This window comes from Elephas maximus, chromosome 1 (assembly GCF_024166365.1).
Source record: "Elephas maximus indicus isolate mEleMax1 chromosome 1, mEleMax1 primary haplotype, whole genome shotgun sequence".
NCBI classification, from domain to species: Eukaryota; Metazoa; Chordata; class Mammalia; order Proboscidea; family Elephantidae; genus Elephas; species Elephas maximus.
The window spans coordinates 147,569,618-147,593,005 of record NC_064819.1 but is presented as its reverse complement, the minus strand read 5'-3'; the positions used below and the strand labels follow the sequence as shown (position 1 = coordinate 147,593,005).

At 42.9% G+C, this 23,388-nt stretch overlaps 2 protein-coding genes across 6 annotated transcripts in view; both read right to left on the bottom strand.

Moving 5' to 3' along the window:
* Positions 1–11,884, bottom strand: part of LOC126083152 (cytochrome b5 reductase 4) — a 107,349-nt gene extending 95,465 nt beyond the window's left edge. For all 5 annotated transcript variants that reach the window (XR_007518729.1, XR_007518728.1, XM_049896554.1 and 2 more), the window contains exons 1-2: positions 11,658–11,884; positions 1,180–1,333 (exon numbers count right to left, since the gene is read on the bottom strand). Coding sequence is in view for 3 of the 5 variants with exons in the window: in XM_049896554.1 (XP_049752511.1) it covers positions 1,180–1,333; positions 11,658–11,732 (229 nt within the window). In the remaining 2 variants the exon portion in view is untranslated. The remainder of the gene's footprint in view (positions 1–1,179; positions 1,334–11,657) is intronic.
* A 3,222-nt stretch (positions 11,885–15,106) lies between these two features.
* On the bottom strand, positions 15,107–20,041 carry RIPPLY2 (ripply transcriptional repressor 2). Its single transcript, XM_049873866.1, has 4 exons — positions 19,932–20,041; positions 19,675–19,753; positions 19,288–19,352; positions 15,107–15,260 (listed from the first exon to the last, which is right to left on the bottom strand). The coding sequence occupies exons 1-4, from the start codon at positions 20,039–20,041 to the stop codon at positions 15,107–15,109; spliced, it is 408 nt and encodes a 135-aa protein (XP_049729823.1).
* Positions 20,042–23,388: the final 3,347 nt, after the last annotated feature.

Genomic DNA, 23,388 nt, shown 5'->3' with positions numbered 1-23,388 from the left:
AGGAAAAAGCTTTATTATTGACACAGTAGAACATTTTCCAACAGAAACTTTTTTAAAAGTTATGATTAAATTATGACCTTATCAGAAGAGGTACCATACCACTCAGATTATCAAAAGAGATATTTAACTGGGAGAAGTACGTATATTACTTTTCAAACACAGCAACCCAGTCCCCATGAATACATCAAATAAACAGGATAGTACTACTGTATTATAGTGCCTCATTTATCTAATATCGCCTGGGAAATGAAAAGTTCACGTAAGTGAATTTTCTAGAGAAGCGACTTTCTACTGTAGAAACAAAACTCAAACATGCCCATAGCCTAGGCCATCTGAGGGATGCTCCTGGGAAAATGACCTCCAGTTCACCGAGTTTAGCAGAAAATACTTAGCCGGAAAGGTGAGGTGGCTTTGAGCAATAAAGGACACACTTCCCTTTCTCTTTAGACAGAAAATAGTGGTCATAGTTAACCACATCTAGATGACTCAAGGGCATCACTATGGATGCTCACTGTGTAGTTCTATACTCTCTTCATGATTTTTGCTCCCCTCCTACACAGCAGGTTGTTGGCTAGCACGATGTCTGCTTTTATCATCTACCTTCCTATCACTCTGCTCTCCCCTTTCTATGCACCCATTTCTAGTGGGACTTCTAATTTACTACAGGCTTGAAAAATCAGGTAACTAGTCTTGCTAAGACATATACAGTAAATAACAATAAAAACTGCTGCAAGTGTAAACTGAAGGTTCTTAGGAAAGAATCTTTAATGCAGGGTTTTCTGATTTACTCCAGATTCTCAGAAATAATTTTTTTCCCCTGACAGAATTTTGTTACAAGGCACTGAGGTGGGAAGTTACTCAATATAAACTGTATGTTTGGATATTTGTTTCCTTTCAAAGGGAATTCAGTACAGAGATGCTAGAAAAAAATTTTCATTTCATAAGTTCACTGTTTTCTGAATCAGAACATAAATTATTAGGTAAGGAATAAATACTATCCTAAGTCAAAATTTTATCATTTACTGTCCACTAAAACACTTCTTTTTTTTTTTTAAAACACATATTTTTGTTATCTAATGGCAAACTGTATCACCAAATAACACGATCAAGGAGTTATATAGCATTATAGTTTGAAAGCACAATCAATATTTTCTGAAGTACCGAAGAAATACCACCTACCTCTTATGCATATCCAACAATCATCTTTTTTGTTGTGTTTTTTGAGTTCTTCTTCAGTTACATCAATTAACTTTCCTTTCAATCCTGTTAGGTCCTTTCCACTTTCAGTCAGTCGAATCCAATCCATAAGACTTCTGCCCTGTTTTAAAGGAACCTAAAAAAGGAAACGGGAAGAATTAAATTTGGCTTCAAGTTCCTTGCTTCCCCTTCTTCCTGCTGCTTGTCTTCATGCTACTTCAATACTCTAATTCCTGTAACAAAGATAATAAAACACAAATCTAACAATTCTCTTACAGCTGTAGGAGGCCATCAAAACTGTTTTTGTTGTGTTAGAATTATAAACAGAACATAAAATATCCAGGCTATCAGGTAGGACTTAGCCTGTCACACAAATTACCACCATAATGGATCATAGGAAGAGTACTGAACCTGGAGGGAGAAAAGGAGTTCTGATTCTGGTTCTGCCACTAATTTGCTACAGAACTTTGGCAAGTCACTCACCTCTTTGGACTAAAATATTTTCACCTTAAAAATCAAAACAGCTTATAAAATAAACAATATATAACCCGTGAGTACTGTGCTCCCTTAAACAATCAACTACAACGTTCAACATTTACCCTAAAGCAAAGATGAGATGGTAAAGAAAGGCAGGGAAGCTAGATTAATGAGAACAGAACAAACAGAATGGAAATAACCAGAATGCTGATACACTGTGAAAAATGTAACCAACATCACAGAACAATTTGTATATAAATTGTTAAATGGGAACCTAATTTGCTGTGTAAACCTCTACCTAAAATACAATAAAATATTATTTCAAAAAAAAAAAAATATATATATATATACTTAAAAAGGAAAAAAATCAAAACATATTTGATGGAAGAAAAAATAAACACTGAGGTTCTGGATAGTCAATATAAACAGAATATTACAAATCACTAGGCAACAATCGGTTTTCTAAACATGCACTGAGAGACAAAGATTATCAAATAATGGAAAATAATAAAGCTGTAACCCTCAGGGCCAGTTAGCGAGTGGTAGTCGATTCCAACACGTGGCAACCCATGTGTGCCAGAGTAGAACTGTGTTCCAGAGTTTTCAGTGACTGACTTGTCAGAAAGTTCACCAGGCCTTTCTGCCAAGGTGCCTCTGAAGCCTCCACCGAGACGTCCCCTCACTGTACCATGGTCCCCTCCCCGCAGCCCACCAAGCCACAGCCTCTAACCGTGGTTTGGCCTGACCACGCTACAGCTTTAATCATAGTTTCAATTTGGTGCCAGAAGCCCACGCATGCGCGAACCAAGATTTTGGTGCATGTGCAGGACCTGAAGAGCTGTGTCCTCAATCTGTCCTTGGACCTGAACATCACGGACATGATTCAACATCCAGACTTCCAAATGTGGACATGGGAGGGCAAAGGGCGAAGAGTTACAGGCACCAAACCCAACCCTCAGATGCCACTGGAAAAAAAAAGCTCCCCCAACCCCCTCAGACAGTGAGCACGTGGCCTTATGGTCATCAGGCCCCGTGTTGCTCTTTGTCTGCACAGGCAATAAATTTCCACTTTCTGTTTCCCTTGCAACTGGTGGTGTGGTGTCCATCTTATTTCGATTGGCTAATAGGACAGGACAAGAACCCTTGCTCGGTTACAGATTTTGGCAACTCTGGTCGGGACTTGAGGACTCCAAAACCTGCGTGGTGAGCATCCGGACCCCTGCAACCCCTTAAGGCGTGCCCCAACCCTGTTTGGTTGGTAAGGAGTTTCAAGTGGCCACCATGATCCCCGCCCTGGGACAAGGTCCACTGGGTCCCCACCTCAGCTCAGAAACAGAAACTGGAAACTTGATGGGAAAAGCCTCTGAATTAAGGTAAGTGTGCGAAACCAGGCTGTTCCACTGGTCATCTAAGGAGGGTTAAAATCCCCACTGAGGGGGATTACAGTCCCCCCAGGGAGCTAGGCAAAGAAGAGGGTGGCAACAGCACGGTGCTAAGACCCGACCCCGAGGGTTGTAAAATCAGGGAAGTGGGGAGTCGTGGCCCCTGGGACCCATCCTCAGCCTAGCTGGGGTCCCTCGCCACATGTGAAACCAAGGGTATCAGGTCACCCTGCCATTGGCGACAATCTCTGTCCATCTGTGATCACCCAAGGCTTATCAGTAGTTGATAGAAGGTATTTAAGTCCCTCAGGGGTTGCCCTGCCATTGCGACAATCTTTCTTTTGAATACTTTTTTCCCCTTTCCCTGTCTTTATCTCTGTTCTCCGACAGCAGAAAATGGGTAATTTAATTTATGGTCATTGATTCTGGTTAAGTCCTGGTTTTGGTTTTGGCTCACGTTTCAGTTTTTGGTTTAGGGGACGTCCTTTCTGCATTGGTATTCTTTGTCTATCTGTCTGATGGGCACTCCTCTAGGTTGGTAGGGGCCATCCTGTCTGAATGTGTTTAAAACTGGTGTTCTTTGTCTGTCTGTGTGTCTTTGTGCGAGTGTGTAGGTGTAGGGACAGGGATAATCCTAAAAACATTCCAAAGCATTCACCCTTAAGATGTACTTCAGAGAATTGAGATAAATTCGGTTGTAATCATGGAAAAATGAGAAAGTCCACCACGCCGCTGCCAGGGTTAGTGACGAACAGCCCCTACAACTCCAGCAGCATGTGCGGCTTGCCTCCTGGACCTGTGCCAGGTGCTGTGGCGGGAGGGGGGGAGGACGGAATTAACCAGAGAGGGCAGTTCGAATGTCCTGGGAATTTCCCCTTGCTAGCCCCCCATACGAGGCGGGGGACACCCTATCGAGAGACAAATGTGGCCCTGGGTGCCGCAAAGCCAGAACAGAGCCAACAGGGAGGTCTAGCCCCTGGCCAGTACCCCCTCCACCAAACAACTCCAGTAGTGAACTGGAGCCAGGTTCCCTTTAGTACAGCGGATCTGATTAGCTGGAAGAATAACACCTCAGGATGTCAAGAGAAACCAAAGACATTGTATGAACTGTTTACTATCATCTTTAACTCTTTTGATTCTACCTGGGCAGGCTGTCAATCTCTCTTAAGCACCTTTCTCCCCCCGGAAGAGAAGAAGATGGTCCTAGACAAGGCCGGAGAAGAAGTCCAGAGGCAACATGATGCTCGATGGACCAGAGATGCAGTCGATGACATCCTACCCCGTCAAGACCCCACTGGGACCACAATCGCACAGTGGAATACCATAGGCTCACCCGGTATCCGGACTGTCTTTTCGTGGGCCTTAGATGTGGAGTGCCTAAGCTATTAGATTGGAAAAAAGTATAAAATTAACCAGTGTAAAGGTAAGGACCCTGCAACCTTCCTCGAAAGAGTTATAGAGCTTTTAGACAATATACTGATCAAGATCCAAAGGACCCAACAAATGCTCACGTGGCCAATAATATTTTTATATAGACAGTATACCCCGGATATTGGGAACGAACTTCACAAAATAGAGGGAGGGTAACTATGAGTATCGAACAGCTAGTTGAACTGGCATTCAAGGTCTATAACAACAGGGAAGAAAACAAAAGCAGGAAGTGCCAAGTTGTCCTACCAGCAACAGCAGCAACAGTACAGAAATAGCATAGGCCCCCTAGGAGGAACAGACCCGCAGACCCTAGCAAGGCCCGGTCCTGACCCCCGCTGGGAGGGAACCAGTGTGCATATTGTGAGCAAGAGGGCCACTGGTAAAGAGAGTGTCCCAAGAGAGACTAAGTACCGAGAAACTCAATACCAGACCTCTCTAGTCGGTAATCCCAGCGCGTCCGTCCGATCTGTTGCTGCTCCAGATTCAGGCACCCCTCTTCCCACTCTGTCCCTGGGAGACTCCGTCCACCGTGACTGTGTCTGGATGGTGGCCTGGTCCATGCCAGCTGTCCAGACCCACAAAATCAACCTCTAAGAGCCACCAGTTTAGAGATCTTCACAGGTGGGAGTAGCTTCATCGAGGTGGCCAAAGGAGAGTGGGCTACACAGTTGTCAGCCACACCGAGGTCCTCGAGGCAAATGCTCTCCCAGATGGAACCTCAGCCCAAAAAGCTGAGCTGGTTGTGGTGATTCTGGCATTGTGGCTGGCCAAGTCCAAGTAAGTGACCATTCACATAGATTCGGAGTACACGTTGCCAGTTTTACATGTATACGGGACTTTGTGGAAGCAGAGAGCTTTTAAATTGGGACAGTAAAAAAATCAAACAGAGCCAACAGATTTTACAACTCCTTGATGCGGTGTCACTCCCCGCTGCTCTGGCTGTGGTATACTGCAGAGGACATCAACAGGAAGATACAGTAGTGGCCCAAGGCCACCAAAGGGCCGACCTATAACCCAAGTGAGCAGCGAAAACTGTGACCCCAGTAGTAGGGACTGATTCTAGCTTGCCATAAGCTACAGATGACCTTTACAGTTGCAAAAATAGGGGACAGACAGGGAAGAAACAACTGATGAGGCTTGGAAGAATAAAAGGGTAGAGAGCAAGAAGAATGAAGAGAAAACAAAAAGGTGAGAAAGTAGAAAGGTGGAGAAGAAAGGGGGGGCTGGCTCCAGACTGGACTGTCCTGGGTTTCCAGGAAAAACCTAAATATATTGATTTATTCTGCTACTGGATCAGGTTTTACACTCTTGTGAACAGCTGGCTCTATACCACTCGTCACTCTGTATGGTTCCTCTCAATATTAAAGACCACTGCTTACCAAAAAAAGAGACAAGATCTTCTTGGCAGCATGAGAGGAGTCTAAACACCAGGAATATGTTCCAGAAAAAAATTGCAGGAAAAGGTAAACTGGACTATTGAAGCCCACCGGGCCAAACCTTACAAGAAGACCTAATTAACATGGGCTAAGACCCTTCCCTTGGCTGTGTTCAGGACTAGGGTTGCACCTCAAACCAAACTTAAGGTAAGCCTTTCTGAGGTTATGTACAGGATTCCCCTCCTCCATAACTTGTGGGAGGGCTTGATTACTCTGCGTTCTGAGAATAAGTTAGAGGCTTAGAAACATGCACAAAGCTAGCTCGCTATTAAAAAATATTTGTATTCTGTGGCAGGGATGCTTGACTCTCTTTACAGGTACACGACATGACAGACTCCTCCACAACCTGAAGTCTCTCTCTCTCTCTGTGTCAAGACCTGGAGCACTACAGACCCTGCAAGAGAACAAACCCCTAGCACTGCAATCAAGATTGCCAGAAAGGGAGTGTGGATCCACAACTCTCGCATCGAGCAGGCTCCTACTCACAATACAGAACAACAAGCCGTGCAGAACAGTAATTGGCAAGATGGTAATAACTGAGAAAGCCAGGCTTCAAAAGATTTAAAGTGATAGTCAATTGTGCCAGTTGACTGTCATTCCCTAGTGATTGTACAGGTTGTTATTCACGACTCTGTTCACATTTACCACCTATATGCGGCCTTATATCCTGCTCGTTTATTTCCTATGTCTCTCTAGAGGAAAAGCAGGGCCCCCTGAATGGCAGAATAATTATCTCATAAGCACCTCAAATGATCTCCACTTAAAAGATCACTGGGTCTGCTTCATCCCCCCTACCAGAACTAAAGAAAATGTAGAGGCAGTCCCGGTCCAGGTGCCTTCACCTATTAAAAACACCACTAGATTCCCCATGTAATGGGTCTCCCCCTGAGCCCATCTTTTATTAATTACAATAGGGACTTTGTCCAACAGACTATCCAGGGTCTCACTGACTCCACTGCTAAAACCCCAGACAACTGGAATGAGACAACTTATCTCCAGACTAACCTGACAAAGTCTGTTACATGGAGATACCTATTGAGAGAAGATACACAAAAATTTCCCAAGAACTTTTTATTTGCTCCTTGACTATTGCTTGCCCAACCATGTGGGGCCTACATCCCCCGGGCACATTCATTTACTTCCAAAACACTTTTACAATGCCACAAGGAAAAAAATACCAAAGCCCCATGTGCTGAGCGCACCAATCTGGGCTTTGTGGTCCCCTGGGCCCAAACTTGTGGAGCGGCACTTGGCTCGAGTGAGTTGGTGCCACCCTTGGTGGCTGTGCCATAACTGAATCTTTGTGTGCCCCTGGTAGATGTCTCTGAGTGTGTGAGTCTGGCTGGTACCTGGGTGACCGCAACCCGACCTGTCATTGTCCTGGCTGTGAATAGACAGCTTCCTACATCAGCCCTGTCACAACCACTGGTCGATGTTTCCTAAGAATTTAAAGTTCCTCTTAGGCACCAGTGTCTGCATGCACTGAGCCTCCAGCGGAGCCTCAGGTTGTAGACTAAAGAGGGCACTGAATTGAATCCTAACTGGGGCAGGTGCAGTAACAGGGCTCCTGGCCGCTTGTTGAGGATTCGAGTCCCTCCATAGTAAGTGGCTACACAAGTTCAACCAAAGCCCAACTTCACAAGCTATCTGGGATATAGAAAAGGCAGCAATCCTGAACTTAACCTGGTGTCCTGCCCTTCTAAGATCCTTGGCCATGGTCATCCTGCTGCTTGTATTCAGGCCTTGTTTGTTTAACCTTTTAGTAAAGTTTTTGTCTTCCAGGCTTCAGAAGTTACATCTACAAATGACGCTGCGACGGAGACACCAGCCCACCTCCCCCGAGCAGGTTCCAGCTAGAGCCCAGTTCTACGCCAGCGCTCCTAGCCAGCAAGAAGAAGCAACAAAAGATGAGACGTTTGGCCCTAAACCCTTTTTAAGATTAAAAGGAACATGTTTGGGAGGGATTGAAGGCTCAGCCGAGACTTCTCCCTGCTCCTCCACAGTCCCCCCTACACTACAGCCCACCAAGCCACAGCTTCTAACTGCGGTTTGGCCTGACCACGCTGCAGCCCTAAGCACACTTTGAATTTGGTGCCAGAACCCCGTGCATGTGCAGGATCTGAAGAATTGTGTCCTCAATCTGGCCTTGGACCTGAACATCACCGACATGATTTAACATCCGGACCTCCAAATGTGGACATGGGAGGGCTAAGGGCGGAGAGTTCTGGGCACCAAACCCAACCCCCAGACGCCATCAGAAATAAAAAGCTCCTTAACTCCCTCAGACAGCAAGAACATGGCCTTATGGTCACTAGGCCCTGTGTTGCTCCTTGTCTGCACAGATGAGAAACTTCCACTTTGTTTCCCATGCAACTGGTGGGGTAGTGTCCATCTTATTTTGATCAGCTAATAGGACAGGACAAGAACCTTCGGTCTGTTACACCTCTAGGTAGACTCCAACCTTCAACCTTTCTGTCAGCTGCAAAAGAGTTGGTTGGCAAGCTAAGACCGGTACCTATTTCTATACAGGCCTTGGGCTAAGAATAGTTTTTACATGTGTGGTGGTAGTCGTGGAGGCAGTGGTGATGATGCACCTCAAAGCCTAAAATATTTATTATTGTCGAAACTTGCCTAGAGGATTTGATAATGGGATCTTTTTTTTTTAAAACAAAATACATTTTCAAGACTTTTTAGATGAGCGATATTATTAGTATTTCGACCAGTTAAGACAACCTAGTGGAAATTTTTCAAGATTTCTCTATGGGACAGGACTGTTGCCCAAACTTGTATCATTAGTTTGTAATATAGTACCAACAAAATATGTAATATAAAAGCAGGCACACTCAAGAAAGTATATACTCCTCATTTTCCTGAAATATACCTACTATGGTATATCCAAATATCCAACAGATCAATAGATATCCAATAGATCTGTGTGCCTTACCAATCTATACTGTCCTGTTCTTATCATCACTGAAACTCTTTAGGTCTCTTGGTCCCAATAAATGAAGTAACATGTGAGCAAATGATTTTTCCCATCCCAAACCAAAGTCACTGGTCTCTCTTCATTCCATAATTCACGGGGAAATGCAAATCTAATCACAGGCTCTCCCTCCTTCAGTGGCTCCCTATATCTCCTTTAAAAAAAAAAGAAATCAAACTCATTGCTGTTGAGTCAATTCTGACTCATGGAGATCCAATGTGTTGCAGACTAGAACTGCTCCATAGTTTCCTTGGCTGTAATCGTTATGGAAGCAGACCTTCCTTCTGCAGCAGCCTTTAAGTCAGTGGATGAGCACAACCATTTGTGCCACCCAGGGACCTCCACATTACCTTATATTGTCTAAATTCCTTAAGAGTGGTTTACCAGGCCCTTCATAATCTGATCATAATTTACCTCACTCGCTCCATGCTTTAACTTTTGCTCCATTTTTAGCCAAATGGGAACTAACTCCTTGATTGCTATCAAGCACTTGTTCACACAAGTGCTGCTTCCTCATTCTGAATCAATCCCCCACACCCCCACACACACTCAGACGTTTCCTCCAGAAGCTGTCTCTGATCTCAGCTCCCAAGTGGTCATAACACCTTGCTATACAGTACTTATAGCATTATTAACTGTCTGTTTACTAATCTGCGTAGATTATGAGAATGAACTCCTTGAAATCAGGGATCACAATTCCAGGAGTAGTAGTAGTAGTAGAAATAACAGCAATCACACACTGAGCACACAATCTATGCCAGGTGATGTGTTAAGGACTTTACCCAATAATTCCTGAGACCTGAATGAAAGCTTAAGGGTGAGTAAAATTTCCTGAGCCCTGGTGGTACAGTGGTTAAGTGATACGGCTGCTAACCAAAAGGCTGGCAGTTTGAATCCACCAGCTGCTCCTTGGAATTCCTATGGGGCAGTTCTATTCTGTCCTATAGGGTCGCTATGGGTTGGAACTGACTCGATGCCAACAGGTTTTTTTTTTTTTTTTTTTTTTATACCAAGTCTGTGCTAAGAGAAGCATTATCTTATTTAATCCCATTGACAACCCTGTAAGATGCAGACTGTTATTCCCATTGTACATCTGAGGAAACCTGCACACAAAGAAATTAAGTGGTATAGCTGGGGAAGGAATCTGAGTGTTTCAGGCTACAAAAATCCATGCTTTTAACAATCATGATATACAACCTCCACCCATTTCATTCAGTCTTGACTCAGATTCTGACATGTTTATCTTTTTTCACGAGAGACTGAGTTTTCCTTTGATTGCACAATAATCTTATTTTGTTCTCTTTTTAGACCTGAAGACTCACTTTGGCCATATGAACCTTTTATGTTTGCCCTAAGTTTTCACCTTAAATGGATGCTGAGGGCATGGTAGGCAATTTTAATAAAGAAGGGCAGGAACTCTTACATTCTAATTCAGAGATTCTCTGGAAAGACTATACTATTCAAGACTATAAATAATCAAGTACTTAGCTTGAGGAAGAGATTAAAACATCCAGGAAAAATAAGACACATGTTTGAATGGCCAGATGATAAATAGAGCAGTAAATGAAATGTCACAAGCAGAGTCACATCACAACAAGCCTATAGGGTTTAAGGCAACATTTCTTAGTTACCTTTTCTATGAAAAGGAGATAATAAAAGTATTCACTTCATGGGATCGTTGTTAACTTTACAAGTTAATGCATGTAAAGCACTCAAAACACAACATACATGGCTATCAGTAAGCAATGAACAAATTCCAATTGGGCCTAAAGACCTCTGAAAAACGAATGAAATCTACAGATCCCTGAAGCCCATATTCTGACCTAGGGTCCGGTCCAAGTTGAAAAAAAAAAAAAAAGTCGGTGAAAGCCACAAATGATGCTTAGACCTAAGAGTCCAGAAATGAAAAAGAAAAAGCAGTGGTGTAAGTAGGGGGAAGTCTCACAAAACAAAAAATGTGGATGTGGTTACAAAGTAAGAAACAAACAAGTAACAGGAGCAGACAACACTCACACTGCAATGAACATAGAAGCCAATTTTATTACTCGATTTTGCAAAAAAAAAAAAATGCATTTGTAGTCTACCTGTTGCTAACAGTAACAACACTCAACAAAACCTCAAGAGCAATAAACAGCAAGTGATATCAGTAGAGGCAGTGATGACACAATCAGGTACCAGATGAAGAAAGTATGGCTTGGAGAAGAAGTATCCGTAAACCTGATCGGAGGTTTGTAGACATTTGTTCTCGTTCCTCCAATCCTTCCTAGCTCCACGACCCACCACCCTTGGCGGCTTGGTCACGGTCACCACTGCCCAGCCTTTCCCTTCTGCTAGGCGACCGACATCACTCACAACTCCGTCGGAAAGAGGAGAACAAAAGAGCAAAAAGGAGAAGTTGAGGGAAGGAAACTAATACAAGTACCTACAATACGACATATACAGTGCCTGACCCTGTCAAATACGTCTGAATTTAATTAGCGGGAAAAGGCTTGGAGGAAGAAAAGTAACAATGCGGGATAAAGGGATGGGTAAAAAGAGGACAGCAGATAAGGGAGAGTGAGATTGGCGAGTTCGAGGATTGGAGATGGAAGAGGATCAGAAGGAAGTCGCCAGCAAGGGCAGAAGGGGGTGAAAGCTGGAGAGGACTGAAATGGCAGAGGGGCGGAAAACAGAAAATAGGTTGAACATTAATTAGCGCGAAACGCCGGCAGGAGGCGAGGGTTGGGAAGACCTGCAGTTTCACCCACTTACCTTGCTACGCCCCCCCGAGGCGACGCGCTGCTGCGAGCTCGGGGCCGGGAAGGACTGGGAAGGGACGTTAAGCATCTTGAACCCCTGGCCCTGGGCCCTGCCCGGGGCCCGCTACCGGACAGATTAGCTCGGCAGGACCCCTCTGCAGGTAGGGCCCCCGGCTCCGGCTCCGGCTCCGGCTCAGCGGCCGGGCAGAGGCCAAGCCCCTGACTCACTTCCGGGGTCGCCCGGGGTGAGGCGCGCCATGACGCAGCACGTTGAGGCTACGGGGGCGGAGCCAACGAGAAGGGCGGGGTTAATGGAGGGAGGGACCGCCGGCTGAGGAGAAAGACGCATGCTCAGTTGGTCCCGAACTTCAGCACTGAGGGAGGTGACAGCTATTTCGCGGAAAGATTTAAGAGAGCATTAAAGGCAGTTGTTCCTTGGCCCTGGTGCTGACTGAGTCTGAGAATAAATTCCCCTCGAGTATTGTTAATCCAGAACACCAGTCTCTGTCCATTGCTAAACAGTCCTAACGCATGACTTGAAACATGGAATAACACTATGAAAGCATTTCTATTTCTCTGAGGACTGAGGTGCGCCTGACCCAAGCCATGGTATTTTCAATGGTCTCACATGCATGCGCAAGCTGGACAATGAATAAGGAAGACGGAAGAAGAATTGGCGCCTTTGAATTATGGTGTTGGCAAATAATATTGAATATGTCATGAAGTCCCAGAAGAATTAACAAATCTGTCTTGGAAGAAGTGCAGCCAGAACACTCCTTAGAAGCAAGGATGGTGAGACTTCCTTTCACATGCTTTGGACACGTTATCAGGAGTGATCAGTCCCTGGAGAAGTACATCATGCTTGGTAGAGTAAAGGGTCAGGGAAAAAGAAGATCCTCTATGAGCTGGATCGACTCAATGGCTGAAACGACACAGTGGCTGAAACGATGGTAAGGATTGGGCAGGACCACTGTTTCATTTTGTTGCATATAGGGTCGCTATGAGTTGGAATAGACTCGATGGCACTGGGCTTGGTTTTTTGGTTTGAGTTGGAACCAACTCAACCGCACCGAACAACATCTCTCTGAAATTCACTCCTCTAAAGCAACAGGCTGTACAGGAAACAGAACTTCACACCTTTAATAGCTAAGGTGTCAAATGCAAACAGCCACTCCTGTGAGATAAGGAGAAAACCTCACCTCTAAGCACCCCCCTTAATGGCTGACAAATGAGTAAAAGAGTCTTGTAAAGTCACCCTCTGCTCCATTCACCCACTCACAAGTTCTTCCTCCTTACTTAACTTACAAGGTGTGCTGATCCAGCTCACCCTTAACTGTGGTATTGAAAAAAATATCTGTTTGAGAGTCAAACAGATTTGGCTTGCATGCAGATCCTGCACATAACTGGGCAGCCTTATGCAAGTTCCTTTAGTATTTCAAAGCCTCATTTTCCCTGTCTGAATAATGGGATTAGGTTTTTATAAGGATTAAATGAAGTGTCATATGTAAACTACATTATATTTGTCCCTGGTAGTAAAAAACCAAAAACCAAACCTGTTGCTGTCAAGTCAATTCTAACTCATAGCAACCCTCTAGGACAGAGGAGAACTGCCCCACTGGGTTTCCAAGGAGTGGCTGGTGGATTCAAACTGCCAACTTTTGGTTAGTGCCCTGAGCTCCTAACCACTGTGCCATCAGGGCTCCTAGTGGATAATGGACAGTAGATCTTCATGCTATTCCAACATATTAATGAGAGAAGTACAGACACTGTGCAGGTAAACACCAGTCCCTAATGTCCAAGGCCTAGATTGGTGACCTGGTAAGTATTTTGTATGTCCTTTGGGGATTTTTGGGGGAACATACAGATCCTGAGGGTAGAATCTAGTGAGAGGAAAAAGTTTTCAGAAGAAACGTAGCTCTAAATAAACCCCCACACCCACCCCACCCTCCCATTACTAACTTTTCCAATTCTGGACATATTGCCATGGTTTGAACTTGCTACCTCTATTTCAGTTTTAGAGCACCTGGAAACCAAAGTTATGTTTGTAGTGTCTTTTCAAATAGAAGGAAAAATGTGTGGATATATGTAGCCACTCAAGTAAGAGGCATTTCTTAGCTAGGTAACCATTTCTAACTTTCACCTCTACACATTACTATTCTGGACTATTACACGCACGCACATTTTTTATTGGCAATTGAAATGCATGTTGTGAAAAGATTTTACTGCAGCTAAAAGAACTTCATAACCATAGTTTACTATGTTACCTTTACCTTGGAAATTGCTCATTTTTTCTCTCTCGTAAATGATGACGTATTCTTCAAGTCCATGTAGGAAAAGTTTATCACTGATAATTGCTTATTTTACTTCCCGGGAGAATATTTTTATACGAGAATATTAGGAGCAGAGAACCAAACAAAGGAAGGTGGATGATGTTGGAGAACCCTTCACCCAGGCCAAGAAAATGCCTGGTAAACTTTCTTTTTTTTCAGTGGAACACTTTTCTTTCGTGACCATTTATATCTGCCAAGTTTCTTAGCTCCCTGTTGGACAGAAATGTAAACCTCGGTGGTGTAGTGGTTAAGAGGTACGGCTGCTGACCAAAAGGTTGGTGGTCCAAATCTACCAGGTGCTCCTTGGAAACCCTATGGGGCAGTTCTACTCTGTCCTATAGGGTCGCTATGAGTTGGAATCCACTCGACGGCAACAGGCAACGGGTTAGAGAGAAATGGAAAAATGCTATCAAATTATTGCCTTGGCACTCTCCTTTTTCAGCCTTCATGAAATTCATTCTCATTTAAACAATTTGTTTTAATTCTGGGGAGAGGGGGAGTTTTGCAATCTAATGCTAAATATATTGAACATCATGCTGTTTTACCACTAGATTTAAGGACCACAGAGGAGTATTTAAAGTGAAAATTACTGGACTCATCATTTATTAAAAATTTATTTAATAGCCCTAAAATTGACTCCCATTCTTAATTCTAGACAATGATTTAAAGTGTTTTCACCATTTGCTAGCAAACAACATATGTGACTGGTAGCATAAGGTGAATTTTCTTCATTATCTAATAAGGTAATTTCAACTGTAACTACAACATCCAATGGTAATTAGTAGGAAATAGCAGATGTTACAGGATTCAATCTCGAAAATTAAATATTGTAATTCCTTGCAAAATTATAACTAAAGATAAATTTGTAATTTGATGAAGAACCAAAAATTATCTTTCGTAAAACCCAAATGTTTACAATAGAATCAAGACAATTCTGTAAATGGAGCCTATTTTAAATTCCAGCATTGAATTCTAGGGGGGAAAAAAAAGGCCAAACTACCATGTAATTATAAAACATTTCATTTTATTAATAACTTATATACAAATAAATTATTTTAAAGGATTATGATACATTTGTACACTAAATTTAAATCCCATAAGCTCTGAATGTCATCCAAAGTAACTAATCAGATTAATTTTCTGAATCCCAGGTCAGCTCCCCAATTTCATCTTCACTATCAGAATCTTCATAAAATGAAATTGTGGCTTGAATTGGAAAATTTTTCAGAAGAGCTTCTGCTTCTTGATATAAATAATCATAACACTTTGATTTTGGCCAAAATAGTCTGAAATAAGCAGACAACATAATATGTTTTATTTTTTCACATGCAGAATTCTTATGCTCATGAAACGATAAAATTTTAAGAGCTCCATACATTCAACAATTGATTATACTTTAGATACAGAGTTAAAAAATGCTATTATCATGGCTTTCATGGAGTACATTTGCCAAAGTCTCAACAACTAGTTGATTTTTTGTTTTCATCTTCATCCAAGCTGAAAATTGGATCAAACAAATTCACACTAAACCCTGTGCAAGAATAAGGTAATGTTTAGCTTACTTCAGGCATCATGGATATATTTTTACTTTCCAGATACGGAAGAAAAGTTTGTCTTCCAATATCCAAGTTTCTTTGGGAAGAACAATGTGAATCCTACCTCTATATTAAAAATTCCAACAATAGCCAACTTTATAAAGACAACAAAATATTATGCTCCTTACACACAAAGGCAAAAATCACCTAGAACCTTGCTTAAAGCTCATAGGTTTAACTCTTAGTTATAAAAAAAAAAAAAATTTTTTTTTTTTTTTAGTTATAGATAAGTTTAAAAAGTACAAAAAAAATTTTTTTTATAAATTTGTCCACTTACAATTTGAGGTGTACGAAGGCTACCTTTCACCCAAACCTCGATCCACCTCTCTTCCTATTCTACACCCAAGTAAATTTGGGAACCCCATATTGGAAAAGTTGAGATAATAATTTTGGTTTTATACAAATAATTTGCATATAAACATGATTACCTCAAAATTCCAAAAATCTCACAGATATCAATCTTGCCATCTGGGCTTCTACTCTTCTTCATCCAAGAAAAAAAAAGCAGCATGGATAAGGCTGAATCACCAAGCACAGTGCCATCATTTTAGTGTAGAATAAATAGCCCCTTGTATCCATATGGCCTCTGAGAGCCTCACTCTATTACAGCCCGAGGTAATTGATATTTATTACTGTGGCCCTGAATCCTAAACAAAGGGACGGTAACATCGCGTACAGTATACTTCATTTTAAAAAAGGTAGAAAAATGGTCAATGTAGCTTATAAGTGTTTACACCAAAATGGTAAAAAATAGTTTATAATTTAATGCCTAAGTAAGTAAATGCCAAATTATTTGGTTATTCAATAAATATTTTACTTACCCCTTGTACAAGACATAATTCATAATTTAAAAACTAATAAATCATGGCTTCTACCCTAAAGACAAAGGTGCCCTAGTGGTGCAATGGTTAAGTGCTTGGCTGCTAACTGAAAGGTTGATGGTTCAAATGCATCAGTTGCTCAGCAAGAGAAAAAACCTGGCGATCTGCTCCCACAAAGATTAAAGCCTAGAAAACCCTATGGGGCAGTTCTACTCACTCCTATAGGGTCACTATGACTTGAAATCAACTGGACAACACACAACACCTTCAGGAAGTTGACAATTGAGTAAAAAAATCCTTACACAATACTAGTCAAGATAGAAAGTAATAAAAATAATATTAAGTTTAACAGTAAAAAAAAAAAAGTTTAACAGTAGTACATATAAATTGCTACAGTGGTTCAGAAAAGGAAGTAATTGGTTATATAAGAAGTAAAGAGCCCGGTGGTGCAGTGGTTAAAGTGCTCAGCGGCCAACCAAAAGTTGGATGGTTCAAACACACCAGCGACTCTATAGAAGAAAGATGTGGCAGTCCGCTTCTGTAAAGATTTACAGTCTTGGAAACCCTATGGGGCAGTTCTACTCTGTCCTATAGGGTCACCACTTCCCAATGCGTAACTGAAACTGTCAAAACGTGAACTGTCAAACTCAAAGAATATTGTTTAATCTTTAGCATACTCTCTTCTCCAGAATTTTTCACTATGAACCATTTTTTCTTCCAGGGGCTCCATACTTTTCCTGATTTCTTCCATTTGGACTGATTCTTCTCAGTTTCCTTGCAGACTTTCTGTGTACACTGATTTGATGCTGGCCTTCTCCCAGGGCTTTATTGAGAGTGATCATCTTTCCTCTCTACACTATCCAGGATGACCTGACCCATTGTCATGATTTCTCAAACTGTTCATTTATCAAGGGATCTCAAGATGATTTCTAGTTAAGATCTTGACTCTGGGCCTCTACCTATATATGCAGCTCTTTACTGGACATCACTATTTGGATGCCCCATAAGCCACTAAATAAGATAAAGGAAAACTAGACTCTTTATCTTGCTCCTCAAATCTGTTCCAAGCTCTCATTTCCAATCAGTACAGCATTCACCTGGTCAGCAGCCAGAAACTTGGGAGCTGTTCTGATCATTTACCTCTTCTTCACCTACCATATTCAGCACATTATAAAGCCTAATTTACTTTGCGATCTAAACATTCCTCAAATTCACTGTCCCATTCCTTTTTCCAATGCCTTAGAATGGCCCTTCATAATTTCCTGTCTGAACAACTGGAATAGCTTCCCATTTAGTCCTACTCTTGGCATCTAACTGAGCCTATATATCTCTTCCAGAGTGGTTTTTCTGCAACACAAATCTGATCACACCACTTTACTGATTAAAATTCTACAGAATAAATACCATGGGTTCCCAACACTACCTCCAGGATAAGGACAAAACTGTACCAAGGTGTACAGGGACAAGAAGATTTGGCCTCTGGCTACCCTGCTGGAATGACTCCAGCTTCACAAACCCAAATCCCAGCTCCTTGGAGCTCCCAGAAGGAGCTATGCTGTTCCACAACCCTGCATCTCTTTTTCTTACACTATTTCTTCTAACTTTGCCTCCTCTGCACACCCACTACCCACAATCTGGCTAACTGCTTCAAGACTCAGTCAGGTAACCACAATCTATGACACATACCTTTCCTGGCCCTTCACCACTCACTCCTGGCAGGTTAGGCACTTCATGTCCTGTACTTAACTGTAAAACAGACTAAACTATTATAGCTGTTGCCATGCTTCCATGATTCTTTTTCTCCTGTGTCCTCCACCAGTGCTAGCACATAAAAAAAAAAAAAATTTTATACATAGTAGGAAATAACTATTTATTGGTATTTATGGAAACCCTGGTGGCATAGTGGTTAAGTGGTTACCACTGCTAACCAAAAGGTCAGCAGTTCAAATCCACCAGGCGCTCCTTGGAAACTCTATGGGGTAGTTGAGTAGGAACTGACTTGACGGCAATGGGTTTGGTTTGGTTTAAATATGCATTTAACAGCTCTCTGAAGCAGGCAAACTGCAGAATTAGCAGCCTTAACACTTGAATAAAAGCTATAAAGAATCTTAGTGAAAGGCTAGCTTCTTGTGGCCAAAACAAAACCAAACCCGTTGCCATCCAGACGATTCTGGCAACCCGATATGACAGAGTAGAACTGCCCCCTAGGATTTCCAAGGAGCTGCTGTATTCAAACTGCAGACTTTTGGGTTAGTAGCCATAGCTCACCATAGCCCTTAACCACTTCGCCACCAGGGCTCCTTCCTGTGGCTAGGAACAGTATATTAACTCCTCATTGTATTTTAATAACTTTTGACCCCTTGTATGGTCTTCATGATTTTGTCACATTTCCACTTTTGTCTTACATATTCTTTTACGGTCTTCATGATTTTGTTACATTTCCACTTTTGTCTTATATATCAAGCTTGATTTGCTGCCGTACTCCAACTGTGAACCCCATTCTTCCTTCTGGTTTGCAAAAGAGTAAGAACATACACACTCTGCCTGGTGTGAAGTCAATTTCATTCGTTCCCTTTAGCATTTAAAACAAAACAAAACAGAACCCTATTTTGCCATGGTTCTACATTTACTATATCAGCCACTTTCCCTCTTCAAAATACATTTTTTAATGGTTTACTGAGAATGCAGTGATTAGCAGTTTTTTTTAGGTGGAAGCGTGAACGCCTACACTTTTTTCCCAATGTGATGAGTAAACGGACATCTGGAAGTGGGAAAATAAAATAGTCTTAACCTTGAAGACACATTTGTCTAAGAGAAAAACAGCAAGGCCAGCTGCTGAGCTGGGCTGTGCGAAACCTGTCTTTCCTGGGGCTGGAGGAGTGACGCCCTTCACTCACCTGACTGGGTGTCTGTATTGGGAAAGCTTTCCTGAGGCTCCCGTCATTCCAGGGCTATCCGGCACCTGGGGACGAAAGGAGATGAATCGCAGTTACCACCTACCTCCTCACTAGAAACTGGAAACCTGTGCGACCGACCCAGCGTCCTTCGCGCCCGCAAGGAATGCGACCCCGCGGCCCTCAGCAGCTTCGCTCCTGGCACAATCTGCGTGTCCAAGTTGCTCTGGGAGACACACCCGCCGCATCAGCACCTGGAGAGCCTCCGGCAGGCAGGGTATTAGCGAGGGACAGGCCGAGTGCTTGTCCCCTCCCGGGGCTCCGCGTCTTTACCCTGTGCAATCCTCTGCGCCTCTAGGAGGTGCGGCCCGGAAAGCGCGGCTCACTCACCGCCTCGGTGGCTTGCTGCGGCGCCTCCTCCTCTTTCTCACCTCGGGGGTCAACCCACGGTCTCCAGAAGCCTGCGGATCTGCAGGGTAGGGAGCACAAGGCGCGCAGGAGACATGAGCCCAGGCCGGGGAGTAGCAACCCAAGCCGAGCGCGGGTACGGGGCGGGGAGACCTGGAGCTGAGGGGAGAAGCTGGGTGAGGCGCTCGCGGGAGGGGCGCGCGGGAGGGAAGGCGCAGGGCCGCGCGGAGCCACAGTACCCGGAGTCCGCACCCCCGCGCCGCGTCTGGTCGCTGGAGGCCTCGGGCAGCAGGCGGCGGCAGCGCGCCCACTCGCCGGCTCCACTCTCCGAGCTCTGGGCAATGTCCATGGCCTGGGGGAAAACTGCGGAAGACTACCAGCTCGCGGGCAATCCTAGCCCTTTTCACCAGGCCCCAGACCTGAGTCTTTATATAACCCTCACGGCCTGATGCATATGTAGAGGTGCGCTCCCTCTCCTCCCCTTTCTCCGCTGCTACCTGCATAAACAAAAAGGCTCCGCGTGAAGGCTCATCGGGGTGAGCCTGGGGTGTGAACGCGTGCAACTCCCCAAATGGCCCGGGGAAGGAGTTTTGTCGAGCGAGTGTGTTAATCGCTCTTCTACATATCGCTGCAGTGAAAAATAACATTCGCCCGAGCAGCCAATTTCCATGTGAAGAGGCTAGGAGGGGATAAAATTAAGCGATTCTACACGGTTTGTGTATTTCTGCAAAAAGGCCAAGTGACTGGTAATTGCTTGATTGGTCTGAGTCTCTCGATTTTCTGGCCTTCAGCAAATGCAACTGGCTCTGCACGCTGTGTTCTATAAAGGCTGGGATGCGGACTCAAGTCAAAAGGAATGTCCTTAACTCCTCTTTCTGAAACAAACGATAAACTTAAGAAAGGAATGTAGGATTTTTTTTTTTAATGTATAAACTGACTAGGTTTATCTATATTATTATTTGACGGTAGTAAAAATCATTGGCAACAAGAAGTGAATTGTAACAGATTGAATGCTCCAGGCAAGAGCTGCAGAGACTGGAGCCGAGGGGCATAGATACTCGGGCATATAGCTTTATATTATCTTCTAGTGTCTTTGTTGATTCTCCCCAACATCTTATCAGTTTTCCTCTAGAATCAATCCTGAGTTTCATCCATACAGCTCCATCGTTATTTGGCATTTGGTCACTATGCCTCCACATTGGGAATTTTAAAAATCTTTTTTGGGGTGGTGGTGTGGAATGGTAATAAAATCTTAAAAAGTTATGATTTAAAACAAATTAGTCCATTTCTCTGTGCCCCTGCTTCCCTTACTTAGCTACTTCTCATTTATCTACAGAGTTCCACTAAAAATTTGGTAAATTGTTATGCTTCAAAGAAGAGACTATTGTGATTTTTTTTTCCAAAAATGTATTGAATAACAGAGCTGAACTTTCCCTTACATTTTATAGATAAAAACCTTGAATGTAAGCTATAGTGTCCTTGCTACTAATTCATTTGCTACATAGGAAAAAATTAACTTCTAATCAGTACCTGAAGGAGTCCTGGTGGCGAAGTGGTTAAGCACTCAGCTGCTAACCAAAAGGCAGGTGGCTCCCCGCCAGCCGCTTGGAGGAGGAAGATGTGGCAGTCTGTTCTGGTAAGGATTACGGCATTGGAAACCCTAAGAGGCAGCTCTACTCTGTGCTGTACAGTCCTATGAGTTGGAATCGACTTGATGGCAATCGGTTTCTTCGGTTTGGGGAATTAGTGCCTATGGCCTGCAGTGATCTACCCCGGCCCCCAAGGTAAGATGTGATTTACCCCAGGTAGTAAAATCAGTAAGGATAGATGTGTTTCAATGCCCTAGAATTATACTAAATAAAATAAGACTTATAGCATGCTTGTTACAGCATTTGATATATAGAAAGCCCTCAACAGATGTTAAAGTATTAAAAAGACATAAGCCCTTCACAGATGTTAAACTATCTGATAAAATGGCTCCTCAGTTCAGTTGCAAAAACATCTTTCAAAGTGTCTGTAATGAGTCAAGCGCCGTGCATTCCAGATTATAACAGTGAATAAAATATTCTCCCTACCCCCAAGAAGATTACCATCATGACAATCCATGATCATTACAGTGGCCATATAAACAAAGATCTTTAAAAGGTGACACATTGATAGAAAAACCACATTTAAGGTACAGAAGTAGCACAAAGGGAGGGAATTAGTAAGTCTGCTTGGGAAAATCAGGAAAGGTTTCAAGAAATATAGCCTGTTGGGGGGGGGGAGTGTAGGGGTAGGAGGAGAAAGAACATGGCTACTGGGGGATGGGTATGGCTGGAGCAGAGACGTAGCTACATAGGGGAAATAAAAAGGGGCCAGACTATTTAATAACCTAATATGCTACACTAAGAGATTTTGACTTTTTTCTACAAGCACTGGTGAAAGATTTTAAGTAGGAGAGTGGAATGGCCAAAGTCGGAATTTTATAAAAATCGCTTTAGGAGCCATATGGAAGATGGATTTAAGGAATGCTGCTACTGGAGACCAGATCATTTAACAGGTCGTTGCAGTAGTCCAGGAAAGCCATAATAAGATGTGTACTAAGGATGGAGAAGAAAGGATAGATTTGAGGGATGTTTAGGAAATGGAATCTACAGAATTAATTGAATCATAAAATATTTGTGGACATGAAAATGGCGTCTAGGTGTGTTCCTGGACTTCTAGCCTGGTTAAGTGTGTAGCTGGTGATGGCTCTTGCAAAGATAAAGGTGAGATGCTTTTTGTTTTTTTTTTTTATTAATGGTATGCAGGAGAAAAAAAATGAATTTGGCTTTGGTCTTGAAGCAGTCCGCATAGGGTGGGTTATGTGGCAGTAACAAACAACTCCCAAATCTCACAGACTTACAACAATAAGGATTTATCTCTCACTTGTGCTATGTGTCCATTTTGGATTAGCGGAGGATCTACTTTACATCATCTTCACTTAGGGATGCAGTCTTAGGGAGCTTCTTCCCTCCCAAACATTTCTAGTTCTCATAACAGGGGGAAGGAAATGAAATGATCTGTGTGCCAGCTCTTAAAGGCTTCTGCCGAAAGTGACACACATTACCTCTGATATATTTCATTGGCCAAAACAAGTTACATGCCATACCTAACTGCAAGGGGCCAGGGAAGCACAGTTCTATCTTTGCGCCCAGAAATAAGAGAAAAGAAACCAACAGCATATAAGAGTATCATAATCTGCCCTTTTAGACACTGAATATTCATTTCACCTTCCTTCCTGCATGTAAAATACAGTTGCTCCCAGGAAAGCAGCCTAGAAGAGATCTGGCGGTGTAGTGATTAAGAGCTATAGCTGCTGGGCTGCTAACCAAAAAGACAGGTAGTTCAACTCTACCAGCCACTCCTTGGAAATCCTATGGGGCAGTTCCACTCCGTTTTATAGGGTTGCTTTGAATCAGAATGGACTTGGGCAACTTTTTTTTTTTTTTTTAATTTAGATAGAAAAGATATCCAGAAGACAATCAGAGATATGAGGCCTAGAGTTCAGTAGAAAGTTTAGTGTTAAAGATTTAAAAGTGAGAGTCAACAGCAATGAAGTGTTAATTAAAACGACAAGGATTGGTTAGTTTCCCAGGCAACAGGACATGGCCCTGGAGATCAACATTTAATTATAAGGTGAGAGGGTATGCAAAAAAAAAAAAAAAAAAAAAA